At 43.7% G+C, this 25,253-nt stretch overlaps 1 protein-coding gene across 1 annotated transcript in view; it reads right to left on the bottom strand.

Annotated features, from left to right (window-relative positions):
* Positions 1 to 25,253, bottom strand: part of TRPC3 (transient receptor potential cation channel subfamily C member 3) — a 678,274-nt gene that overhangs the window by 10,084 nt on the left and 642,937 nt on the right. The window contains exon 11 of the mRNA XM_086962211.1: positions 4,718 to 4,793. Within this exon, the coding sequence (XP_086818337.1) occupies positions 4,718 to 4,793 (76 nt within the window). The remainder of the gene's footprint in view (positions 1 to 4,717; positions 4,794 to 25,253) is intronic.

Genomic DNA, 25,253 nt, shown 5'->3' with positions numbered 1-25,253 from the left:
CCAAGCCAATTCTTTACCAGAAAGGAAACAAGCTACCGGGGACCGGTTTCTGGCATTTCAGCCTCTTCGGCCCGGCTTGCTTGAATCCTGATGGAGCAGTGAGAAAGGGACTCATGTCTGAGTATACCCTGCCACACCTATAGTGGCCAAAATCGATTTACAAAAGGGGGTGGTGATGAACAGAGTGTCTGAATTGAGCAGACCACTCTTACCCAGTCCAAAGATCAGGGCTTGATCCATCACCGTTATTTATCTCACTGCCCCATCCCAGCTCAGAACCTGGCTATATGCAAATCAGTCTGTCCCTGGCCCAGTGCATCATGGGAACAGGGCAGACTAAACTACCAAGCCAATTCTTTACCAGAAAGGAAACAAGCTACCGGGGACCGGTTTCTGGCATTTCAGCCTCTTCGGCCCGGCTTGCTTGAATCCTGATGGAGCAGTGAGAAAGGGACTCATGTCTGAGTATACCCTGCCACACCTATAGTGGCCAAAATCGATTTACAAAAGGGGGTGGTGATGAACAGAGTGTCTGAATTGAGCAGACCACTCTTACCCAGTCCAAAGATCAGGGCTTGATCCATCACCGTTATTTATCTCACTGCCCCATCCCAGCTCAGAACCTGGCTATATGCAAATCAGTCTGTCCCTGGCCCAGTGCATCATGGGAACAGGGCAGACTAAACTACCAAGCCAATTCTTTACCAGAAAGGAAACAAGCTACCGGGGACCGGTTTCTGGCATTTCAGCCTCTTCGGCCCGGCTTGCTTGAATCCTGATGGAGCAGTGAGAAAGGGACTCATGTCTGAGTATACCCTGCCACACCTATAGTGGCCAAAATCGATTTACAAAAGGGGGTGGTGATGAACAGAGTGTCTGAATTGAGCAGACCACTCTTACCCAGTCCAAAGATCAGGGCTTGATCCATCACCGTTATTTATCTCACTGCCCCATCCCAGCTCAGAACCTGGCTATATGCAAATCAGTCTGTCCCTGGCCCAGTGCATCATGGGAACAGGGCAGACTAAACTACCAAGCCAATTCTTTACCAGAAAGGAAACAAGCTACCGGGGACCGGTTTCTGGCATTTCAGCCTCTTCGGCCCGGCTTGCTTGAATCCTGATGGAGCAGTGAGAAAGGGACTCATGTCTGAGTATACCCTGCCACACCTATAGTGGCCAAAATCGATTTACAAAAGGGGGTGGTGATGAACAGAGTGTCTGAATTGAGCAGACCACTCTTACCCAGTCCAAAGATCAGGGCTTGATCCATCACCGTTATTTATCTCACTGCCCCATCCCAGCTCAGAACCTGGCTATATGCAAATCAGTCTGTCCCTGGCCCAGTGCATCATGGGAACAGGGCAGACTAAACTACCAAGCCAATTCTTTACCAGAAAGGAAACAAGCTACCGGGGACCGGTTTCTGGCATTTCAGCCTCTTCGGCCCGGCTTGCTTGAATCCTGATGGAGCAGTGAGAAAGGGACTCATGTCTGAGTATACCCTGCCACACCTATAGTGGCCAAAATCGATTTACAAAAGGCCCTTGCTCATTGCACCATCAGGATTCAAGCAAACCGGGCCGAAGACGGCTGTAATGCCAGAAACCGGTCCCCGGGAGCTTGTTTCCTTCCCAGTGTAAGAATTGGCTTTTGTAGTTTGGTTTGCCCTGTTCCCATCATGCACTGGGACAGGAACAGACTAATTTGCATACAGCCAGGTTCTGAAACTGGGATGGTGCAGTGAGCTAAAAAACGGTGTTGGATCTAGCCCTGATCTCTTGACTGGGTGAGAGCTTTCTGCTTAATTCAGAGACTCTGTCCCTCACCACCCCTTGTTGTAAATATTTTTGTCCACCCTAAGCGTGGAAGGGTATTCTCAGATGTGAGACCCTTGCTCATTGCACCATCAGGATTCAAGCAAACCGGGCCGAAGACGGCTGTAATGCCAGAAACCGGTCCCCGGGAGCTTGTTTCCTTCCCAGTGTAAGAATTGGCTTTTGTAGTTTGGTTTGCCCTGTTCCCATCATGCACTGGGACAGGAACAGACTAATTTGCATACAGCCAGGTTCTGAAACTGGGATGGTGCAGTGAGCTAAAAAACGGTGTTGGATCTAGCCCTGATCTCTTGACTGGGTGAGAGCTTTCTGCTTAATTCAGAGACTCTGTCCCTCACCACCCCTTGTTGTAAATACATCTAAAGTGATAGCAGGGTAATTAGATGGGGGATTCGGGATAATTGAAGAAGTAGTGTTCGAAATATCTTGCGCAATAAGAAAAAAATCTATTCTTGAAGCAGAACAATAACAGAAACCAAAGAAAGTTTATCGCCTACACAGAGATCTGGCAGTCCACCAGGGATCTATTAAATTAAGCTCCTCCTTAAACTTCCGCATTACTCTGGCAACCTTGGGTTTACTTTGTGGGACTGACTACCTACTTATATCTACCTCATTGCTTGGACAAAATTAAAATCCTCACCAATTATTATTCTCTTGGGGTGGTTCACCAGCTGGAACAAAAATCATATAGTGGCAGAGCGTCTTCCAAAGTTAGGATGTAAAATGAGACTAAAGAGTACCTAACTCAGATCTAAACTTCGGCCGACCCATCTTCCTGACAGGCACCTTCTCTAGTCTGCCAGCAAATGTTCTGCTAGCTAAGATTGCTACTCCTCTAAGAGATGCAGATGCGGAGGTGTGATCCACCAATTGAAAAGGGCTCCAATGTATTTATCGTATCTTAAAATTTTTAATGTGTGTCTCCTGAAGTAAAGCAGATGTTGTTTGTAACTGCTCTACACTTTTGTGGATTATTCACCCTTTTACATTCGCAGAGACAATCCGGCAATTCAGAGTAGGTATAGATGTAAACATATTCTCTTATGGAAGCTAAATGTTTTGCAAGCCTTGAAAGCCCACACAATCTACACCTTTTACTTATCTGGATTGATTAAACCAAACCCTGCTAGAAACCATTGTATTTCAGTTGAAATGCTTACGTAGCCCCTCCAGGGAGTTGCTGCACTCCCCCAGCTCCAGCTACCCATTCCCATCCCCCTCCCCCTCCCCCTTTCCTACACCCCCAACTACCAAAACAAGTCCCCCTTTCTACAGTACCTAGCCCACCTGCTGCGACCCTAAGTCTTCCGGTCACAGCATCCCTCTCCTCCTCCTTCCAGTGTGATACTTGCACCTTGCTGGAGCCTCTATTGGTCACGCCCACCTTTTTTAAATTAACCTTCGGGCATCCGAGCTTTATACGTGCATACTTCTACCTTTTAGAAAGAAAATATTGTATAGCTAAGAGTCAAATAATATTACAGCTGAGAAAGCGATCTTAAATCCGTTTTTTAAATCAATTACAATCATAATTCCAGTCCCCAGCACCTCTTCAACTCAAGCTTGTAGAGTACTGATGGGCTGATTCACAAAGGTAAATTTACACGTTCGTATAAGTTTACGATTGTATGCTATTCAACAAGGGATTTATGAGTAGAATCTATACAAGTGCAAAGTCTCTGCACCTAAAAAGACCTATCTAAGAGGCGGAAGGAGTTTCGGAAATGATTCCTTTATTTCAGCCTGGGGGCCAAACAAAGACTCTGCACTTGATTGAAAGTTTTGCTTAAGGCAACTTTGAAGGTGTTTAATGACATTGAGATAACACAACATGACCTGCATGAAATTCAGAATCTGGCCTGATTCTCAAAGGTAAACTTACTCTTTTGGGTAAGTTTATGATTGTTTGCTACTCATAAAGGGATGTACGAGTAGTATCTTTAAGATTGCGGAATCTCTGCACATAAAAAGATAGGTCTTTCTGGAAGTGCTTTGTGCATGGCACCTCCCATGCTACTCCTTCCCTGTACCAGCCTCCCTTGTAAGTAAATACTGACTACACAACGCCACTTCTGCACCGCATACATTCACAATGTGCAGGGCTTACGTGATAAGCATCCTGCCTGAGCTACTCGAGTCATCCCAGACCGGATCTGAGGACACATTATCGACACGCAACAGGAAGTTTAATTAAAGAGGTGAGCTTCAGAAGAAGATGAGCCCTGCTACAAGGTGGTGATGAAATTCACCCTCACTGCCCCTCTGGGTCTCACCCTCTACTGCTGAGGAGTGTATAACGATCTTTAGGTTAGCTTTCCAAATCTGTTTTCAGAGATAGATTAGGAGTGGAAGTGGCAGCATCTCCCTTCCTGGGCTACCAGTATATTCAAGATGGCATCTAACCTTGTCAGGAGGTTGGTAGCTCAGTCGACTGTTGACCAATGACACTAAACCAATCAGCTCACTTCATTTTTAACCAGAAATCAAGTGATGCTCATGAAGTGAAAATGGACTGCTTGTATGCTAAAATATAGATTTAATTAAAAATGAACTGCACAGATAGACTCCAGAACATTGATACCGATATATCTTCAAAATATCCGTATTTAGGGAAGTACAGATTTACTGTTATTAATTTAACATCTACTTACCTTGACGATATGGTGGTAGCCGATACCGAAGTCGATATAAGTGCAGGACAAACTTATAAACTCAATGCTACTACGTTTGACTTTTAAGTAAAATTTGCATATATCTGTTTATTTAGCATGCAACATTGATCAACAGGGGTGGGGTGTTATTAGTAGAGGCGTTCTTCCAGGAGATTAGGCAACAAATCAGAAACTTGAGTTGTGTCCTGTGGGTACCGATTCTTACCTTCATTCACTTCATCGTTCTCTTTGTCCACTTGTGCTTTCAGGACATACCTTTTGATCAGTCGCTTCATGATTTGCTGTGGGTGAAAAAACAACACACAACGAGGTGAGGATTTGGATTGCTTGACAATTACCAGAGTGTGAGACCCATTCTGATAATGGCTGTGAAATAAAGCCGCAAAATCATCATGGTCCACACGTTTGCATAGGCTCGATTATGCAAATGGCTTGTTATAAACGTGGTGTATAGACATGGTTTCACATATTCAAAGCAAATTATTTAGAGCCTGATTTAGAGTTTAGCAGCTGGGATACACTGCCACAATGTGATGGAAATCCCACTGGCTTTATTACAAATGTAATAGGATATTATGCACTTGTAATGCACGACCTTATTACAAGTGCCACAGGATATTATGCTCTCGTAATGCACTTGGAATAAAGCGGACGCAATATCCATCTCTTTGTGGCAGAGTAACCCATCTGGTAAACTCTAAATAAGGCCCAAGTATTTAGAACCAACAAATGCAGTAAACAAAGGAACATACATGTTGAAAGTTAGCTGCAAAACAGCTGCTGTACGGCGAAAATTAAGCTTCCTGAAAATACAATCTATTTTTGAACATCATTTGGAGCCACTTCAAAAAGCAAGAGGTGCCTTTGATTCTTCTCCGAAGCATTTGTTTATTCAGCCCAATGTGAAATCTAACCTTTGTCTTACAGTAAGGATGAGCAGACAAATACCAGTCTGCCACAGCAGTGCACGCGGAACTGTAGCTTTTTCAGCAGGTCCCTAGCCGTGCTTTATTGAACAGAAAGCCACTGGCTATGAAATAAATCAGCTCTAGCGCTGGATCACCTTTAGGAAAGCCCCCATTTAATACACAAACCATATCAGCACTACTGTATTTGATTTTTGTTTGGAAGAGCTGTGGTTGCAGCTGTAGCCTGCTTCTAAAGCTTGACAACGCACTCCCAGGAAACCTCAGCATCCTGCCACAAGCATGCAATCTTTTTAGCATCACCCCTGGCCACAAAGCTTCAGATCTGGCTTTTAACCTAATTACATGTCTCCCCTGACAGTGCTTTTATTTAATTTTGTCTTTCATATTCAATCAACTTCTGTTGCAGATATTGAAGATAAAGTGGCAAGAATTGTTACAGGTTTCAGTGATCAACAAGATTCCCCCCCAGGCCCCTCCATTGACTTAGCAATTTCCTCCTCATACTACACTCTCAGACACCTACTACATTTCCTCGTTTCCCTTATCTACCCGCCCTCCCTCCAGAGCCAGTATACCTCCTTCCTCCTCCTCACCTTCTTCAACTTTCTTGCCACTTACCCCTCCCACCCACTAAAACCTCTGACTTCACCATATCTCCTTTTCTCCGCCTTATCCCTAAAAAATGAGACAATTAACTCACTCAGTGCAAAGGAAGGCAAATACCCACCGAGGAACTGTTAGATGACTGTAGTCACAAACCTCACAGCCACCATGAACACACAACGGACAACACAAGGATCACTTAGATGGAGGCTAGGTTACCTGACCCCCCTCTTGAGGCTACCCACTCCCCACAAATACACGCACCGACCAGGCGATAATTTTCAACAGGAACATTTACACTGACAAACAGACTAACCACAGAATCAGACAGGGCGGAAGCCTATGAAGCACATTGCACTGTATGCACACTCTATGGATATCAGCTACAACACACACACTCTCCGATCACACGCACATAGGTTAGGCCAGGGGTTCTGAGGAACTGAAGTCTAAATTAGACCTTATGAGTAAGTCGTAAACATACGGTCACGTTTAGAAGTTAGCGTGATGTATCTATTTAATTCAGTATAAGCACCAATGCACTAATAGGTATCACCTAATACGATATTTAGTTGTTGCTACTCGCACTATATAAGTCTCTACCTTTTGACGGGTATTATAACTTAACCCGACCAGCGCCATTTTGTGGCCTAGCCTGACTGTAGCACTAGCAAAACCCTTCACGCCTTAGTCAGTAAGGTTTGCTTTGCTCTTTCAAGAAATAGATGTAACAAACTGCTGCTCCTGCATGTTAGGCCTGTCAAGGTTATAGGTGGGGGTAGACAGGAACGATAGGCAGAAGGGAGTCACCCTCATCGACCTTGCTATAATGAGCTGAGCCGAACTGAAGCTGCTTTGTGTGTCATATATGGTTCTTCCTTTCCAGCAGTATTTGGAAAATAGGGGACCCCTACCGCTACTAAGTTTGCTAGTTGTTTGTAGGGAACAATAAACAAATTAGGAAAGAGAGAGAGAAAACTCTCTCTAGCAAACACATACTAAACAACTGCCCATTATGTTATTCAATATTATAGCGACTGTTTATAATTCGTAAACATTTAGATACAAAAAACTGTATTTGTTTTTATTTTTGTATATTCTTTTTTATATAAATATTTTTGTTCATTTTCATTTTATTTGATATACTTATTATAAGCATTTAACATTTTACAAACATAAATACATATACATGACACATAGAAAATAATACTGTGAGACAAGAAGGAAATTTACGGTCGATGTAACAATGAGGTAGGCAAAGCGGTGGAATAGAACTACGCGCGTTTCGACCAGTCGCCTTCGTCAGGTGACCGTCATTCGCAATTAACAAGACATAACATTGTGCAACGTAAATCTAAAAAGAGAAAATACAACAAATATCTATATCAGTCGCTTTGAACTTGATGTAATATATCACAATTTGAATTTAAGAACTCATTGGGTCAGTATTTACATTTCTATTAATGATGTCATCTATTATATTAATCTAGACACTCGGCAGCATCATTTTACATTCCATTTCATTTAGGTCATATAATTCAATATTTTACAATCATTTTGTTCTTTACACTGTTGCATTTGTATGGTGCGCATCTTTTATAGGAAACATATCTTTCTCTGGAATAAGAAACATTGTGCACCCAAGTTACGTGCTATTTGCAAACCTATATTTGGTCCTATATAGGTAAAAATCTTTTATACGAATTACTGAGAACAACACTCCATATCCCTGCCATGTGTAAGAGTTATAAAAAGAAACAGAGGGACAGAAAGGAAAATAGAAAAACATCAAGATTTGTTTATTCCAACAGGATAGTTAATTCTATTTGTTTCCGTTTTTACCATCATCCACATCTAGATATTACAGATGGTAGAATTTTACTAATACTTACTTTCAAAATAAGTCTGTTGATATTTCAGATTTCTACCTTCTATCTTTATTTTCCCAACTTTAGACAATTTCCAGCCAGGTAACTCGACTTTTAATATTGCAGTAAATAGTCTGGAAAGAAGCTGTGTAGGAAATAGGGAATCTATTATTCGCATATTCAACTTTCTTTCTATGGTCTGTTTAGGAGCACTAGTTTAATCCTCTTAATTAAAGAAGGAGAGTTGATGTGCACTTTAGATATACTCCCCCATTTAATGTCATAAGGGCCAGCGAAATATATTTCTTCAGGCAGTCATGAATGTTAATATGGAATGACTCCTTGAGATGAAAATAGCGATGTAAACACTATTTTTTAATTAAGAGCAGTGATTAACTGAGTGAGAATACGTGGCTTTCTTAAGCATTTAAAAACTTTACTGTATACAGAACGTTTGATAGCTACAAAACTGACAGATATATAGTCCTTTTTAATGGGGGTATAGAGAAATACAGACTTTCCTATTTTACCTTTATCAGTCTAAGGTGTCCTGTTGAGGTTGTCAATTTTTGTGGGCCTCGATAGAAGATAATTACAGGAACGGTAACGGAGTGATGAAAAAAGTAAGACTATCTGATGGAAAACAGAAAGATGACATTTTACTTCAAACTGTCCACAGTTATTCGTAACCATTTTTGATCTATACAATAGTCTAAATTTTACCTTTATAGATATTGTGCACTGCTAAGCACTTGTCATACGAAAAAGGTAACTCTATGCTGTACAATCATCAGGTTTGGTTCAAACAATATGAGTATTGTTTATACGGATTCCGTCTACAAAAGAAACGAGTCAGTTGTTTTAGGTGTCCAATATGTTACATTAATTTATTTTTGAAAAAGGTTTAACTTATATGTATCAACAATACCTTCTATTTCTGATAGAAAGAAGTATAGAGCCATCCGATTTCCTTACATAAATTTAATTTTTCATGTAAGGGAGACAAGAAAAAACGCTATGAGCGTAAAAGTAGTCTGTTTTTGATTTTTATGACCATTAAGGAACATATTTGCTATCACACCACTGATGTATATAGCTATCGAAAGTTAGCCCATTTATCTTTTAATTTGATAATATAAGGATATGAGACCCTACGATTTTATGTTAATTTTGCAGTTAGCGATATTTACGGTGCCCCCTTGGTCCGTTTTCTATCCTTATGATGACCAAGAAATAACATTGTCGCTATATTACCAATACATACAGCGATCTTAATTGTGTATCCTCTATCCGTTTTTTATTTTCCTCACCATCTAACAACAACAGTGACGCTTCATTTACGTCATTTGTTGGCGCAGCGCCGCTCTGCATTCTCCATCCGTTTTCTATTTTTATTACCATCTACCAACATCAGTGGCGCTTTATTAACGTCACTTGTTGGCGCCGCGCTAATGCAAAACACCTGAATCTAATACAAGAGAATACGCGGGTCTTTAATATATATATATATATAGACCCGGGATCAGTTAGACGCTTTGTCTGCATCACTGCGGCTACTCGGCGTGCCATAGAGGAGATTTGCTGTACAAGAGAGAGCCATCACGGAACAAAGGTACGTAACTGCATAGTGCCCGTTAGGAACTCTTAGATAGCAATTAGCTGTACATCTTAACATCTACTTTTACGCTCATAGCGTTTTTTCTTGTCTCCCTTACATGCAAAATTAAATTTATCTAAGGAAATCGGATGGCTCTATACTTCTTTCTATCAGAAATAGAAGGTATTGTTGATACATATAAGTTAAACCTTTTTCAAAAATAAATTAATGTAACATATTGGACACCTAAAACAACTGACTCGTTTCCTTTGTAGACGGAATCCGTATAAACAATACTCATATTGTTTGAACCAAACCTGATGATTGTACAGCATCGAGTTACCTTTTTCGTATGACAAGTGCTTAGCAGTGCACAATATCTATAAAGGTAAAATTTAGACGATTGTATAGATCAAAAATGGTTACGAATAACTGTGGATAGTTTGAAGTAAAATGTCATCTTTCTGTTTTCCATCAGATAGTCTTACTTTTTTCATCGCTCCGTTACCGTTCCTGTAATTAACTTCTATTGAGGCCCACAAAAATTGACAACCTCAACGGGACACCTTAGACTGATAAAGGTAAAATAGGAAAGTCTGTATTTCTGTATACCCCATTAAAAAGGACTATATATCTGTCCTTTGTGTAGCTATCAAAAGTTCTGTATACAGTAAAGTTTTTAAATGCTTAAGAAAGCCACGTATTCTCACTCAGTTAATCACGGCTCTTAATTAAAAAATAGTGTTTACATCTTGATTTTCATCTAAAGGAGTCATTCCATATTAACATTCATGACTGCCTGAAGAAATATATTTCGCTGGCCCTTATGACATTAAATGGGGGAGTATATCTAAAGTGCACAATGAATATCAACTCTCCTTCTTTAATTAAGAGGATTAAACTAGTGCTCCTAAACAGACCATAGGAAGAAAGTTGAATATGCGAATAATAGATTCCCTATTTCCTACACAGCTTCTTTCCAGACTATTTACTGCAAAATTAAAAGTCGAGTTACCTGGCTGGAAATTGTCTAAAGTTGGGAAAATAAAGATAGAAGGTAGAAACCTGAAAAATCAACAGACTTATTTTGAAAGTAAGTATTAGTGAAATTCTACCATCTGTAATATCTAGATGTGGATGATGGTACAAACGGAAACAAATAGAATTAGCTATCCTGTTGGAATAAACAAATCTTGATGTTTTTCTATTTTCCTTTCTGTCCCTCTGTTTCTTTTTATAACTCTTACACATGGCAGGGATATGGAGTGTTGTTCTCAGTAATTCGTATAAAAGATTTTTACTTATATAGGACCAAATATAGGTTTGCAAATAGCACGTAACTTGGGTGCACAATGTTTCTTAATCCAGAGAAAGATATGTTTCCTAGAAAAGATGCGCACCATACAAATGCAACAGTGTAAAGAACAAAATGATTGTAAAATATTGAATTATATGACCTAAATGAAATGGAATGTAAAATGATGCTGCCGAGTGTCTAGATTAATATAATAGATGACATAATTAATAGAAATGTAAATACTGACCCAATGAGTCCTTAAATTCAAATTGTAATATATTACATCAAGTTCAAAGCGACTGATATAGATATTTGTTGTATTTTCTATTTTTAGATTTACATTGCACAATGCTATGTCTTGTTAATTGCGAATGACGGTCACCTGACGAAGGCTACTGGCCGAAACGCGCGTAGTTCTATTCCACCGCTTTGCCTACCTCATTGTTACATCGAACGAAAATTTCCTTCTTGTCTCACAGTTTTATTTTCTATGTGTCATGTATATGTATTTATGTTTGTAAAATGTTAAATGCTTATAATAAGTATATCAAATGAAATGAAAAATGAACTAAAATATTTATATAAAAAAGAATATACAAAAATAAAAACAAAAACAGTTTTTTGTATCTAAATGTATGGTTTTGATGCGTTTATTAATTATAAACGGTCGCTATAATATTGAATGACATAATGGGAAGTTGTTTAGTATGTGTTTGCTAGAGAGAGTTCTCTCTCTCTATTTCCTAATTTCTTCCTTTCCAGCAACCTGTACCAACTTGTATTTTTCCTTCTTAGGTAACCGTTTCGAAATGTAACAGTATATATGTGATCTCTTGAGAATGTGCCAGCAGTCTTCTCGGCAGACCTCGAGGGGTTAGGTCGCGAGAAGCTCCTCTGGCAGAGTCTTTGTATAATAAATGATTGAACCTTCTTCACTGCCAACTGACTGGTTATTGGTAATTGGTATTGGGGGCTATCAGTAAGTATAGCTCCATATGGTATTATTTATTTTTGGTACTTCAGTTGGCAACTCCTCCGAGACTCCGCGTTGGGGGTCGTCCCTCCGTAATCGGAAAAGGGCAGGACGTTAGAAAAGGCGATCTTGGTCGAGAGGGTGGACTGACCGAAGTTTGAGAGTTACTCCACTCTCCCGATCAGAGAGCCTCAGCTGCTAGTGGCCCCACGCCGGAGTCCTACGGGTGTAACCCAGAAGCAGACCGTGTTGGTCTTCAGGAGTTGGCAGTGGAGAAACTTGCAATCGAACATGAGTGCACCAGGTGAGTGATTCGTCTTGTTTTGTGTTGGATACACTTTGATTTTGGTTATCGGTATTTGGTGGTTTGAGACCACGGAGAACTTGAGGGAGGTCTGACGGGGCAGTACTGAGACTGCACGGCCAGATGCTCCTGTTTTGAGCAATCTTGGTGAGTAATAGAGATATGAACCAGACGCCTAGGTGTAACTTGTGATAGTTCGCACCCGGCTGGACTGCTCTCGGAAATGCTGGCAGTTAAGATTGGGTAGCCCTTGGGCAGATCTGGAGCAGCGCTTAAACAGCGGGCTAAGCCAGAATAGTCCAGGAAGTGAACCAGGAAGGCTGTCGGATGGTCCGTGGTTTGAAAACCTATGTGGCTATCTCTAGGTAGTCTGAGGATATGACTACTTGACTTTGGGTTTCTTTTTGTAAAGAATTGGAAAATACACAAGTTCTCCATGGGCAGGAGTCGACGGGCTCTGCCTTTTTGTTTGGTAAAGACATGTCAATTTGAACAGTTTTTCGTCTTTTATGTTGTCAGAAGATTGTTGTATGTTCATTGTATGTGAATAGTTCAAGTTGCTTGGACATGGCCATGTGTATGAGAGTGTTGTAATTAACTTTCTTTTCCTTCCAGACAGAAAAATTAGACTCGAAAAAGAAAAAGGAAAATGCCGTGCTTCAGTAAGCTATGCTTCGGCTGTATTTGTCGGAAAGGCACAAGATTAGATGAGAGTTAGCCGGCCCCTCTGGAAGGGAGCCCTAGTCATGATATGTATTGCAAGCACGGGATTACCCCACTCCTGTTTAATACCTTGTGGCACAAATATACAAAGGACAATGTAGAACTGCAATGGCCGTGGACAGGGTCTTTTGATGAGAAAAAGATTCAATATTTACAAGATTGTCTGTTCTCTAAGCGAAGTAGACAAGCCATATTTGACACCCTTAATATATGGCAGAAAGAAGCAAAGCGCAGGCGTATCAGAGCAGAGAAATTAGTTAAGGTAGAAGCAGGGCAGACTGTTACCTAGAAAGCTGTTGCTTATGATAAAAATCAGACTGAACAGAATATTGATTTCTTGAATAGACAGTTCAGATTGCAGACGGACAAGAGTTATGTTACTCGAAATGAAGCTGAAGACGAAATAGAGGATTTATTGGACGTTCGACCTCCCCCACCGTATGCGCCGCAGCGCGTGTATCCCGCGGTTCCCCTCGAGGTGCCCACTGCTCCCCTAGCACCGGCCCCCATTGTAGCCGTATCTCTAGCTACTGCTGGCACTTCGAGTGCACACCTACCTCACTAAGAGATACAGCTACCCTAATTCCTGGTTTTCAGCAACCCATTTTAAGTTCTCGTGTAACTTTAGCATCCCCAAGTCCTATATGGACTTCTCAGTCGGCTGGTGCAACACCTGAAGTAAGGGAACAGACTCCGTTAGGGAACACCAGTGGACTAAACGCTAGGCGACTATTCACTAGGGCAGCAGTTGGATATAGCGAAAAAGAAGCAATAGCAGAGCAGGCAGTTAAATGGATGCGGAACAATGTGTACACTGTTACTGACTTATGGAGTACCATAAGAGATCTTGAACCCGTCATGCAACAGTATGCATTATATCAAATGTCCCGTTACCTTATTGAAATTTGGGAGCAATGTTTTCGAGACGGGTTGGCCCCTCAGATATTGTATGACATTCTATACCGAACTCATAAGTTTGATCTAAGTCCAGAGGAAGTGTACAGGAATGTAGAGACATTGGTGAAATCCCATGAGGGAAGTGCATCCCATTTTCCATCCTGAAATACCCGAACTACGTAATGATCAGGATATAGTAACGAGAGACAAAGTAGAGGCTCGGTTTCAGGAGCAATGGGTATACACTCTATGGAAGAGAAGTGAAGTCCTGGCCCTAAAATCACAGCTCCCCGATCCTCATAAGAATCCCACAGCCTACTATAAGGAATTGACGGAAGCTGCGGCTTCAGCAGTAATGACTTTAGCCGATGTTGAATTGTTTTTCGGGCTGTTGGTCCCTGTGGATATATGGCGACAGGTACATGACACTGATCATGTTGCAGAATTAGGAGGAACATGGGAACAGTTGAAAGAATGGGATAAGGACCGCAAACAAGGGGACAAGCCGAAAACTGAAATTACTACCCTCCCAGCCAAAATTATCGCTTACATGCATTCCTTGATTCCCCCTCGCAAGGTTGATTGGGGCAAATTGACAGCCTGTAAGCAAAAGAAAGACAAAAGTGTTTCGGATTTCTTTACCCGATTTGAAGGCACATTCATTGATATTAGCGGACAGGACCTTGCTACGGAGGGTGGGATCCGGTTGTTTTGTAAATCGTTTCGTGACCAACTTGTTATCGGAAGTCTCTACCCGGCTACAAGCCGCCGAGTGTACTTGGACTGCATCCACCCCTTCTGTTATATTAAGTATGGCCCAGTACTATGAGCATCTGAAAATGAGAGTAAGGACAAAATAGAAAAGAAAGCTAAGATTCTCAAGACCCGGGTGTTAATGCAGCAAGTCATCTGAGGACAAGGAGAAGGAAGAGGCGGCCGAGGGCCCGTGTCCAGAGGGGTGGGGACAGGAAGGGGAGGAGGCCCAGTCCCGTCTTTGGGGATAAATCAATGAGCGTACTGAAAACAGGAAGGACATTGGAGAGCCCAGTGTCTTTTGTTGTTAGCACAGAACGGAGCTGTCCGAGGGCGGGGACGTGGTCGAGGCGGTCCAGACCGCAGTGATATGCATAGAGCAGAAGCGGCGCAAGGACATTCTGAGCGAAATCATTTGGACAATCCACAAGGTAGGCAGTACTTTAACGAGGACTATGAGTTTAGGGACCAAGATGGGTATGCTTATACATAGGACAGCCAAGGACAGAGTGGGGACCAAGTGTCTATACCCGTCAATCAACAAGGACCCTATGTGAAGGGGAAATTGATGGAGACTTCTGAAAATGTTCTGATTGACACAGGAGCAATGAACAGTTCTGTTGCTCGATCATTGGTCCCAGGGGCTGCTCTGTCCGGGCAAAATAATGTTTCGGTGGGATTTTCAGGAGTTCCAGTGGTAAGCCCCATCTCCAGGCTGCTCCCATTCTTGGTCCAGTTACTGTTGACTCCCCCTTTCTGTTGACCTCGCATTGTGGCGAAAATGTATTGGGTCTGGATATGTTAAAGAAATTGAATGCGAAAATCCACTGTTCTCTGGACGGTGTCTATTTGACAATACAATCCCCCAATCAAGATATGAAACAGTACTTTGCTAAAAACGAACCCCTTCCACCTGAATTCGCCACTGTTCCCTCTACGCTGTGAGCTATGGGGGATGCGGATGTCGGTAGGTTAGACATCCCTCCTGTACATATAACATTGAAACCTGGTGTAAAGCTACCACGAATACCTCAATATAAGATTTCGCCGGCTGGCAAGCGAGCTTTACTTTCCATTATACAGGATTTGATTGATAAAGGTGTGGTAGAAGAAACAGCTGCTAATGTTTGTAACAGCCCTATTCTACCGATTTTGAAAAAAGCTCCTGACCCTGGGAATTCAGAAAACATCGATACCTATCGTTTTGTGATCGACTTACGAGAGGTTAGTAAAATTGTGGTGCCCCAGTATCCAGTGGTGTCAGATATAACTACCATACTTACTATGATTCCCCCAACTGCAAAGTATTTTCCGGTCATTGACCTGAAGCATGCTTTCTTTAGCATCCGAATCCATCCAGATAGCCGTCAGATTTTCGGCTTCTCATTATCTGGCCGCAGTTTCAGATATTGTCTCGCTCCTCAAGGCTACACCGAAAGTCCTAGCATCTATAGCCAGGCTCTTAAAGCTGTTCTAGACGATTTAATTTTGCCTACGGGAAATGTACTCCTACAACATGTGGATGACTTGTCAGTGGCATCGGACACTGAAGAGGGTTGCAAAGACGCCACTGTTAAATTATTGCACCACTTGGCAGCGAAGGGTAATAAAGTGTCCCTGTCTAAATTCCAATATTGTCAACAGGAGGTGACCTACTTAGGTCATCTACTGTCGAAAGCGGGGAGGCATTTGACTCCTGAACGTATTACTACCATTTCTAACATGTCTGTGCCTCGTACCCAGCGTGATGTTCGTGCTTTTCTTGGCATTACCTCCTACTGTCGCCAATGGATTCCTAACTTTTCTCTTCTTGCTAAACCGTTGTTATATTTAACCACTAAAGATGTGCATGAACCTCTTCCGTGGACCGATGAATGTCAACACTCTTTTGACTCTCTGAAATCTGCTCTTTGTTCTGCACCCGTCTTGGGTACCCCTGATTACTGTTAACCTTTTGTACTTTATGTGCATGAGGTCGACGGTTGCTTGCTTTCAGTGTTAACACAAGGATTTGGTGGTAAGCAAAGACCTTGTGCTTATTTTTCGGCCACATTGGATAATGTTGCCAGAGCGCTTCCTAGCTGTCTGAGGGCCACTGCGGCTGTTGCGGTGGCCATCCGACAGTCAGAGGGGCTCGTTCTAAATTCTAGCTTAACGGTAATGGTGCCTCATGCTGTGGATGCCTTGTTAAATAAAACGAAAACACAGCATCTTACGAGTGCACGCCTTACTGGTTATGAATTAACTCTGTTTGCCCCGCATATCACGATTAAACGATGTGCTACTTTGAATCCTGCCACATTACTACCTCTCCCTTCAAAATGAAACTAAAAACGATGTGCATGATTGTATATTTCGGACAGAAGAAGAGACGAAGGGGAGAGTTGACCTCACAGACATTCCTCTATTTGACCCCGAAGTGGAGTTGTATGTGGATGGTTCTTGTTTCAAGTTAGCAGATGGTACAAGAACAGCTGCATATGCAGTCACAACGCTAAAAACAGTAGTTGAGACTTCTCGAGTGCCCTATCAATCAGCCCAGGCTTCTGAGCTAGTGGCATTATTACGAGCTTGCGAATTGAGCGAGGGGTTGGAGGTTAACATCTATACCGACAGCCAATATGCCTTTGGCGTGGCCCATAGTTTCGGGCGGCTGTGGAAGGAAAGAGGTTTTCTTACCTCTCATGGTCAGAAAATACAGAATGGTCCCTTGGTGTTGCGATTGCTCACGGCCCTGACATTACCCTAAAGAGTAGCAATAATAAAAGGCAGTGCACATAAGACAATAGTGGATGATATTAGGGAAGGGAATGCTTTCGCTGACCAAATCGCTAAACAAACTGCCCAGTCCACATTCACCTCTATGTTCGTAACTTCCTCTGCAAGGTGGGTGGAAGAATCTGATTTGTTTAATAACACCATAGAAAGTGTGCAAGAAATACAGAAGGAAGCTACCCAGGTTGAGTTGGCTCGATGGGAGCAGGAGGTAGGAAGGTTGGATGAAAATAACTGTTGGGTTGATTTGACTGAAAGACAACAATGGTTATAGCCCAATGCTCTGGTTCAGGCCGTTGTGACTATGGCTCATGGCCCAGCTCATATTGGGGCAAAAGGCATTTGTGCCTTATTGGACCCAGTATGGAGTAACCCCAATATTCAGAAGACAGCTGTCCATTTAGTCCAATATTGTATGGTCTGTTTGCAACACAACCCAGGAAAAGGGGAAACTGTTCTTAGTGGGAACTTTGCACCCCCGACTTTGCCTTTTGAAGTGATCCAGATGGATTATATCCATATGGACCGCGTCAACAACCTGAAATATGTCCTAGTGGTGGTCTGTGCCTTGAGTAAATGGGTTGAGGCCTACCCGACTAAAGAAAACACTGCCTTGGCAACAGCAAAAGCTCTTCTCAAAGAGTTTTTCCCAAGATTTGGGTTGATCCGTTTGATCTGGTCAGACAACGGGGGACACTTTAATAGGGCCCTTGTAAAACATATCTGTAACGGACTGCGAATAAGACAGAAATTCCATGCAGCTCGACATCCCCAGTCAGCAGGATTGGTTGAGAAATATAACGGAATCTTGAAACTAAAGATGGAAAAAATCCAAGAGAGTACTAGCCTAAAACGGCCTGACACCCTACTCTTGGCCCTAATGTCATTACGAGTTACCCCTCATTCCCGTTCTGGCCTGCCGCCCTATGAGGTGGTTTTTAAACGGCCTGCTAATGTGTGGGGGGTACCTAGACCGAGATCATTTAAAGATGTTGAATATCCTATGTTGATAGACGATCTGTACGCTTTGACTAAAGATCTTCATTCTATTCATCAGCAGGTAGCATCTGTGTTGCAGCCACTGCCAGGGGGCCCCGGACATCGTTTGGAACCTGGCCAATGGATGCTGGTCAAGAAATATCAACGAGACACCAGCCTGGCCCGAGGTGGTCTAAGCCACACCAGATTCTCCTGGCGACACGGACAGCGGTAAAGGTGGGCGAAAACGACACTGGATCTATGTGTCCCACCTGAAGAAACTGCCCCTCCCGCTTCCCTATGATGGGCGGCATCCAGATGGAATTCTGACACAGGAAAGTGAGAGAGCCACCAGATTTGTTCCTTTTTCCGACACCCTTGAAATTGAGCAGAGGCTAGAAGAAGGAGTGACGGGATCGGGTGAGGCAGTACCAGTGGAATCTGAAATTGCCCCTGATCCTGTCGTTGTCACTTCTCACGAAGTCAGTAATGGCTCTGATGAAGGAAACACACCTTCTCTTGTGTTATTTGCTGATCAGGAAGTCCTGGGTCATGTCGGTTACAACCTGCGGCCGAGAAAACATCACGGTACCTCAGACGAAACGGCTAGGAGAAAAGGAAAAACTTGAGTAAATAGGTTTTGCTAGAATTTTTTCTGAGGTACGGAGCGAGACACTGGACTGAACCCGTTGAGAGCTGGAACTTTGATATTTGCTCTGTTCAGAAAGAAAGACTTTTGCATACAAGAGCCCAGGTTGTATACTTGTTTTCTCCTCTGCATCAAGGATTGCAACATAAATCGATTCTTTCTTTCGAGATGAACTATAGGAGGCTGCCTGTGAGGCTCTAGACGGACACAGGGAAGAAGAACCCTCTGGCTGGAAGGTCTGCTTTGGCCCAGTGTAGTTTTGGACTTTTAGCTAGGAATGTACCCTTTTGGTCATATTGTGCCCGAAGAAGAACGCCCTTTTGCTCTGCGACATTTACATTTTTATGTACTCATGTTTTCTGCTTGGACCATGCGTGTGAAAATAGCATTTGTAATAGTGATAGCGGTTATATTAGTAATCTTTATGAGTGTGTTCGTATATTTAGAGTACCAGTATCCGATGCAGACAATGATGAAAACCACTGTTGCCCCTCCGGAACATTTGCTGTTTTCATTAGCTCCCCATAAGGAAAGACATTGTCAGACATATGCTAAAAATGTATTTGTAAAAATGCTCCATCAAACGCATAGTACCACTAATGTTACAGACTGTTGGTTTTGTGGCCTGTTGCCATCAGTCATGCATAAACATGACTTGTTCCTCTCCTTACCTTTGTCATATTTAGGTAGTTGTGAAGCATGGTTCCAGATGCTATCGGCCATGTATACTCATTACGTGGAAAATCCTAAACAGTACACAGAGAAAGACTATAACATGATTCTAGCATATATCGAGACACACCAAGGTTTTGATCCGGCAGGAAACGATGGGGAGGGATCTTTAGATCCAAATGCCTGTATGAATCTATACACTACTCATGAAAACAGTACTTGGTTGAAAAATGAACTTTTTGATTTCACTAACTTCAATCATACGCAGTATTTTCAGCAGTTTATTACCAGAAATGTTACTAGCGACCGGATTATGCCAGTGCCCATTTTGAATACATCCTCTGCTTTCTGTGTACAGGGTATGGGACATGTGCAGGTCGGGAATAGTCTATGTAACTATACCTACAGAATGAAGATTTTCAGCAGCCCGCCGTTATTGACCACTCCAAATGTTTATTTTGTATGCGGGGAAAATGCCTATACTTGGTTGCCTCGAGGATAGGCAGGTCGATGTTATTTGTCTTTCTTGTACCCCCCCAGTGTATATAGCACCTTCAAACTATCACAAGACTCACCAATTATATGATTGTGATACAGTTCCTAGTAGACGCAGGAGGCAACCTGAGATGTCCGAAGTTGATCAGACTGATACTTCATTGCAACAGTTTTACGATGTTGCCAAAGGATCATTTCCAATCTGGGGTCCAATATTCACAAGTAGAGAAGTTAGACGATTGTCCAGGGTGGTGGAGAGAGTCATTAATATTACTACGGATATTATGACAAATATAGCAGAAGAACTTCAGGCCCCGATACTTGTCTCGCTTCAAAATCGCATGGTTTTGGACGCCATCTTGGCGGATCGAGGAGGAGCATGCCGCGTGATCGGCAGCTCCTGCTGTGTTTATATTCCAGACTCCGCCCCCACAGTTCATTTAGCCATCCAGAAGTTACATCGCTTAGCTTCAGAGATACATGCAGACAGTGGGTCCTGGTTGGTTCTGGGGACTATTGTCAGCATGGGGATGGAAACTGTTAATGGTAGTGGCCGGGGCTGCAGGCATCCTATTCACTTGCTGTCTTTGTATGCAATGTGGTCCTGCCTGTTGCTCTTAGTGTGCCACTAAACTTACAACTCTGATGGTCCCCTCTCCTGTCTCTTCCAAAACTCAGATGCTCCAACAGGAGATGAATGAGTTGATGGCCATTGATGAAGAGGTTTTCCAGGATTAGTCCCTGATTAGTTAGCTACATCACGATAAAAGGAGGGTTTGAGGAACTGAAGTCTAAATTAGGCCTTATGAGTAAGTCGTAAACACATGGTCACGTTTAGAAGTTAGCGTGATGTATCTATTTAGCTCAGTATAAGCACCAATGCACTAATAGGTATCACCTAATACGATATTTAGTTGTTGCTACTCGCACTATATAAGTCTCTACCTTTTGACGGGTGTTATAACTTAACCCGACCAGCGCCATTTTCTGGCCTAGCCTGACTGTAGCACTAGCAAAATCAATCACGCCTTAGCCAGTAAGGTTTGCTCTTTCAAGAAATAGCATAACAGATGTAACAAACTGCTGCTCCTGCATGTTAGGCCTGTCAAGGTTATAGGTGGGGGTAGGCCGGATAAGACATTCCAGAAGGCGCTGTGCGAGCCCTCCTGAACGATAGGCAGAAGGGAGTCACACTCATCGACCTTGCTATAATAAGCTGAGCCGAACTGAAGCTGCTTTGTGTGCCATATATGGTTCTTCCTTTCCAGCAACCTGTATCAACTTGTATTTTTCCTTCTTAGGTAACGGTTTCGAAATGTAACAGTATATATGTGATCTCTTGAGAATGTGCCAGCAGTCTTCTTGGCAGACCTCGAGGGGTTAGGTCGCGAGAAGCTCCTCTGGCAGAGTCTTTGTATAATAAATGATTGAACCTTCTTCACTGCCAACTGACTGGTTATTGGTAATTGGTATTAGGGGCTATCAGTAAGTATAACTTCATATGGTATTATTTATTTTCGGTACTTCAGTTCTCCAAAGTCGGTCCTGGAGGGCCGGGTCCATGCCAGATTTTTAGCTTATTCACATTTAGATAAATGTAGTTGCCTTAAAAATCTGGCATGGAATCAAGCCCTCCAGTACCACTTTTGGACAACCCTGGGTTAGGCGATCTGCCAGTGTTGTGTATTACTGATGTTGCTTGTGTTGTCCGTATGTATGCTTCATGTTTGTGGTTAAATTGTGGCCTGATTCATCCTCTTAGACAATTATCAGTCTCATTATGCCCCAAAACAGTTCCAAGCCAGAGACAGCTGAAGCCAGGATTCACTGGTCCAGCCTTGCACCCCATGCGCAGTCTTCACCGGTCCATCCTTGCACCCCTTGCACAGTCTTCACCGGTCCAGCCTTTCACCCCATGCATGGTCTTCACTGGTCCAGCCTAGCACCCCATGCGCAGTCTTCACCGGGTCAGCCTTGCACCCCATGCGCAGTCTTCACCAGTCCAGCCTTGCGGCCCGTGCGCAGACTTCACCGGTCCAGCCTTGCACTCCATGCACGGTCTTCACCGGTCCAGCCTTGCACCCCATTCGCGGTCTTCACCTGTCCAGCCTTGCACCCCATGCACAGTACCCACTGGTCCAGCCTTGCACCCATGCGCAGGCTTCACCGGTCCAGCCTTGCACCCCATGCACACCCTTCACCGGTGCAGCCTTGCATCCCATACACAGTCTTCACTGGTCCAGCCTTGCACCCCATTCGCGGTCTTCACCGGTCCAGCCTTGCACCCCATGTACGGTCTTCGCTGGTCTAGCCTTGCACCCCATGCGTGGTCTTCACCGTTCCAGCCTTGCACCCAAAGCACAGTCTTCGCCGGTCCAGCCTTGCGCCCCGTGCACAGTCTTCACCGGTCCAGCCTTGCACCCCATGCGCAGTCTTCACCAGTCCAGCCTTGCACCCCATGCACGGTCTTCACCGGTCCAGCCTTGCACCACATGCGCAGTCTTCACCGGTCCAGCCTTGCACCCCATGCACGGTTTTTACCGGTCCGACTTGCACCCCATGCGCGGTCTTCACCGGTCCAGCCTTGCACCCCATGCGCAGTCTTCACCGGTCCAGCCTTGCCCCCTATGCAGGTCTTCGCCGGTCCAGCCTTGCACCCCGTGCACAGTCTTCACCGGTCCAGCCTTGCACCCCGTGCACAGTCTTCACCGGTCCAGCCTTGCACCCCGTGCACAGTCTTCACCGGTCCAGCCTTGCACCCCGTGCATGGTCTTCACCGGTTCAGCCTTGCACGCTGTGCACGGTCTTCACCGGTCCAGCCTTGCACCCTGTGCACGGTCTTCACGGGTCCAGCCTTGCACCCCTTGCACAGTCTTCACCAGTCCAGCCTTGCACCCCCTGCACAGTCTTCACCGGTCCAGCCTTGCACCCCGTGCATGGTCTTCACCGGTTCAGCCTTGCATGCCGTGCACAGTCTTCACAGGTCCAGCCTTGCACCCTGTGCACAGTCTTCACCGGTCCAGCCTTGCACCCCGTGCACAGTCTTCACCAGTCCAGCCTTGCACCCCATGCACAGTCTTCACCGGTCCAGCCTTGCACCCCGTGCACAGTCTTCACCGGTCCAGCCTTGCACCCCGTGCACAGCTTCACCAGTCCAGCCTTGCACCCCGTGCACAGTCTTCACCGGTCGAGCCTGCACCCCATGCACAGTCTTCACTGCATCACATTGCCGATATCTTCAGGGTATTGTAGGGTTCTTGGCTGCTAAGATGGGGGGGGGCTTTTTGCTCACGTCTAGTCTTTCTCAATGAGTGGAGTCACAGTATAAGGGCATATTTAGTCAGGTCCGTGTAGCAGTAGATCTCTTCTGTACATTGCTCGGTGGTGTGCATTTCATTTGGTGTTAATTATACCCCATACAATCTCAAATGGTGAAGTATCACCATCAGATGGCAGGAACAGCATCTGATAATAAGGCTTAGCTCTACAGACCATTTAAACAAATCTCATTAAGTAGCAACAGAGTGATACGCAAGGGTATAGTTCTCAGATTCGATCATGCAATTCTCTTGTGCTCCCCCTTGGGTCTGGCGACAATGGTCTGGGTGCTGAAATCTGGGTCTGGCCTAACATATGTATGATTTGAGGTGTGTGCAAGACTCTGAAAAGTGTAAAAATGAGTCTAAAGGTTTCCTAGACCCTCTTCCTCTGGGTGGGGTACCTTTCCAGCAGGTAAGAACTATCACTGCTGGTGTCCCGCAACTTCTCAGTTGCAGTGTCAAAAGTCCCATCAGGTAATAGAGGCCCTAATGCAGGTGTACTTCGGTGTTAGCTTCACCTATATCTGAGGTGTCAAATTCACTTACCTGTTCTGTGGCACATCAGTGGTTCAGTCACTGCCCCTGTACCAGCTCTCCCCCTGTGACCTATGGCTCAGTGAGACCCTACAGGAGCAGGATAAGGGCCTTTTCAGGGAAATACTGAAGGCAGTTGACCAAGTATCTTCCCTGCCTTCTCTTTGTGTGTAGATAGGGCCTGGCCTTCTCAATAGCAGTGGAGCAGTCTCCAACTTTGCCACAGTGAAGCTTGCATGAGATCTCACGGACATACAGAGCTACAGAGAAAGGGTTTGCAGCCATTGCTCTACACTTTTAAAGATCCTTTCTTTGCCTGTGTGGTCGTAGTAATGGGCGTAAACAATGGTGACTCAGTACCTCAAATTCCCCATCCCGACAGGTCATAGCCGCAACCCTTGCAGATGTTAAGAAGGACACATTGCGGTGGCTGTGGTTCTGAGGTCACCACCCAGTACAGCACTGGCTAAACCTAAAGTAGATGATAACACATCGTTCTGTACAGGCTACAGGTGGATGAACTACAGGAGCTAGGGTGGTAATTATCCCATGTGCAGAAGGGACAAGATCTTGGGCAAGCTGGACAATCACATTATATCGCTGTGATAAATTTGACACATCTATTAACTGGAAATACGAATAGAATGAGCATGATAAAATAAGATATTACCCAATTATGAATTAAGAGAAATCCCAATTTATCCTGGGTGAGGCCATCTACCTCAGTCAGATCTAGTAGTATAGTAAGTAGGCCATGAGCCCTGGTGCTGGTAGGGAAAATGGGCCCTTTGACTGCTTTTTGTGTAGTAAAAGTAAACAATTATCAATGTTCGGTGGACCCCTCGGTGATCAGGTCTCAGTGTCACTGCACCTGCTGCACCAATGGTAGCTACGCTGATGGTCAGATCATGGATGAAGGCAACCTAAAGCACATGCAATCAAATGAAAGCAATCTGAGCTTCACCTATTCCTTGTAAGGGTCTGCTTTGGCACAACAAAATACTACCATGAGTTCATCCAAATGCTTATGATAAATACAGTCCTATGGCAAGGCCGCTAAAGTAATGCCCACGGAGGTGGAGTAGAAACCCACGTGGCAGATGATGAAGCGAGCTTCAGAAAATATTTTATTCTGACTCGTGGATTTAATCTCCTATAACATGAACTAATTTATTAATGAGCTGTTGCATGATTTGTTGTATTAATCAACTTAGATTAAGTTTGCATCACACACGAACACGCGGGAACTAATAACATGTGCTCTTGTTGCATTTGCGAGTCTGTTTTGTAACACGTGATTAATATTGTTTTGTTTGTCATGTTTGTCCTTTTGTCTTTGTCACTATTAATATGCGGCAGATTATTCATGGCATG

This window comes from Lissotriton vulgaris, chromosome 3_1 (genome assembly GCF_964263255.1).
Source record: "Lissotriton vulgaris chromosome 3_1, aLisVul1.2, whole genome shotgun sequence".
NCBI classification, from domain to species: domain Eukaryota; kingdom Metazoa; phylum Chordata; class Amphibia; order Caudata; family Salamandridae; genus Lissotriton; species Lissotriton vulgaris.
The sequence above is the reverse complement of the archived record's forward strand: the minus strand, read 5'-3'. Positions and strand labels throughout refer to the sequence as shown.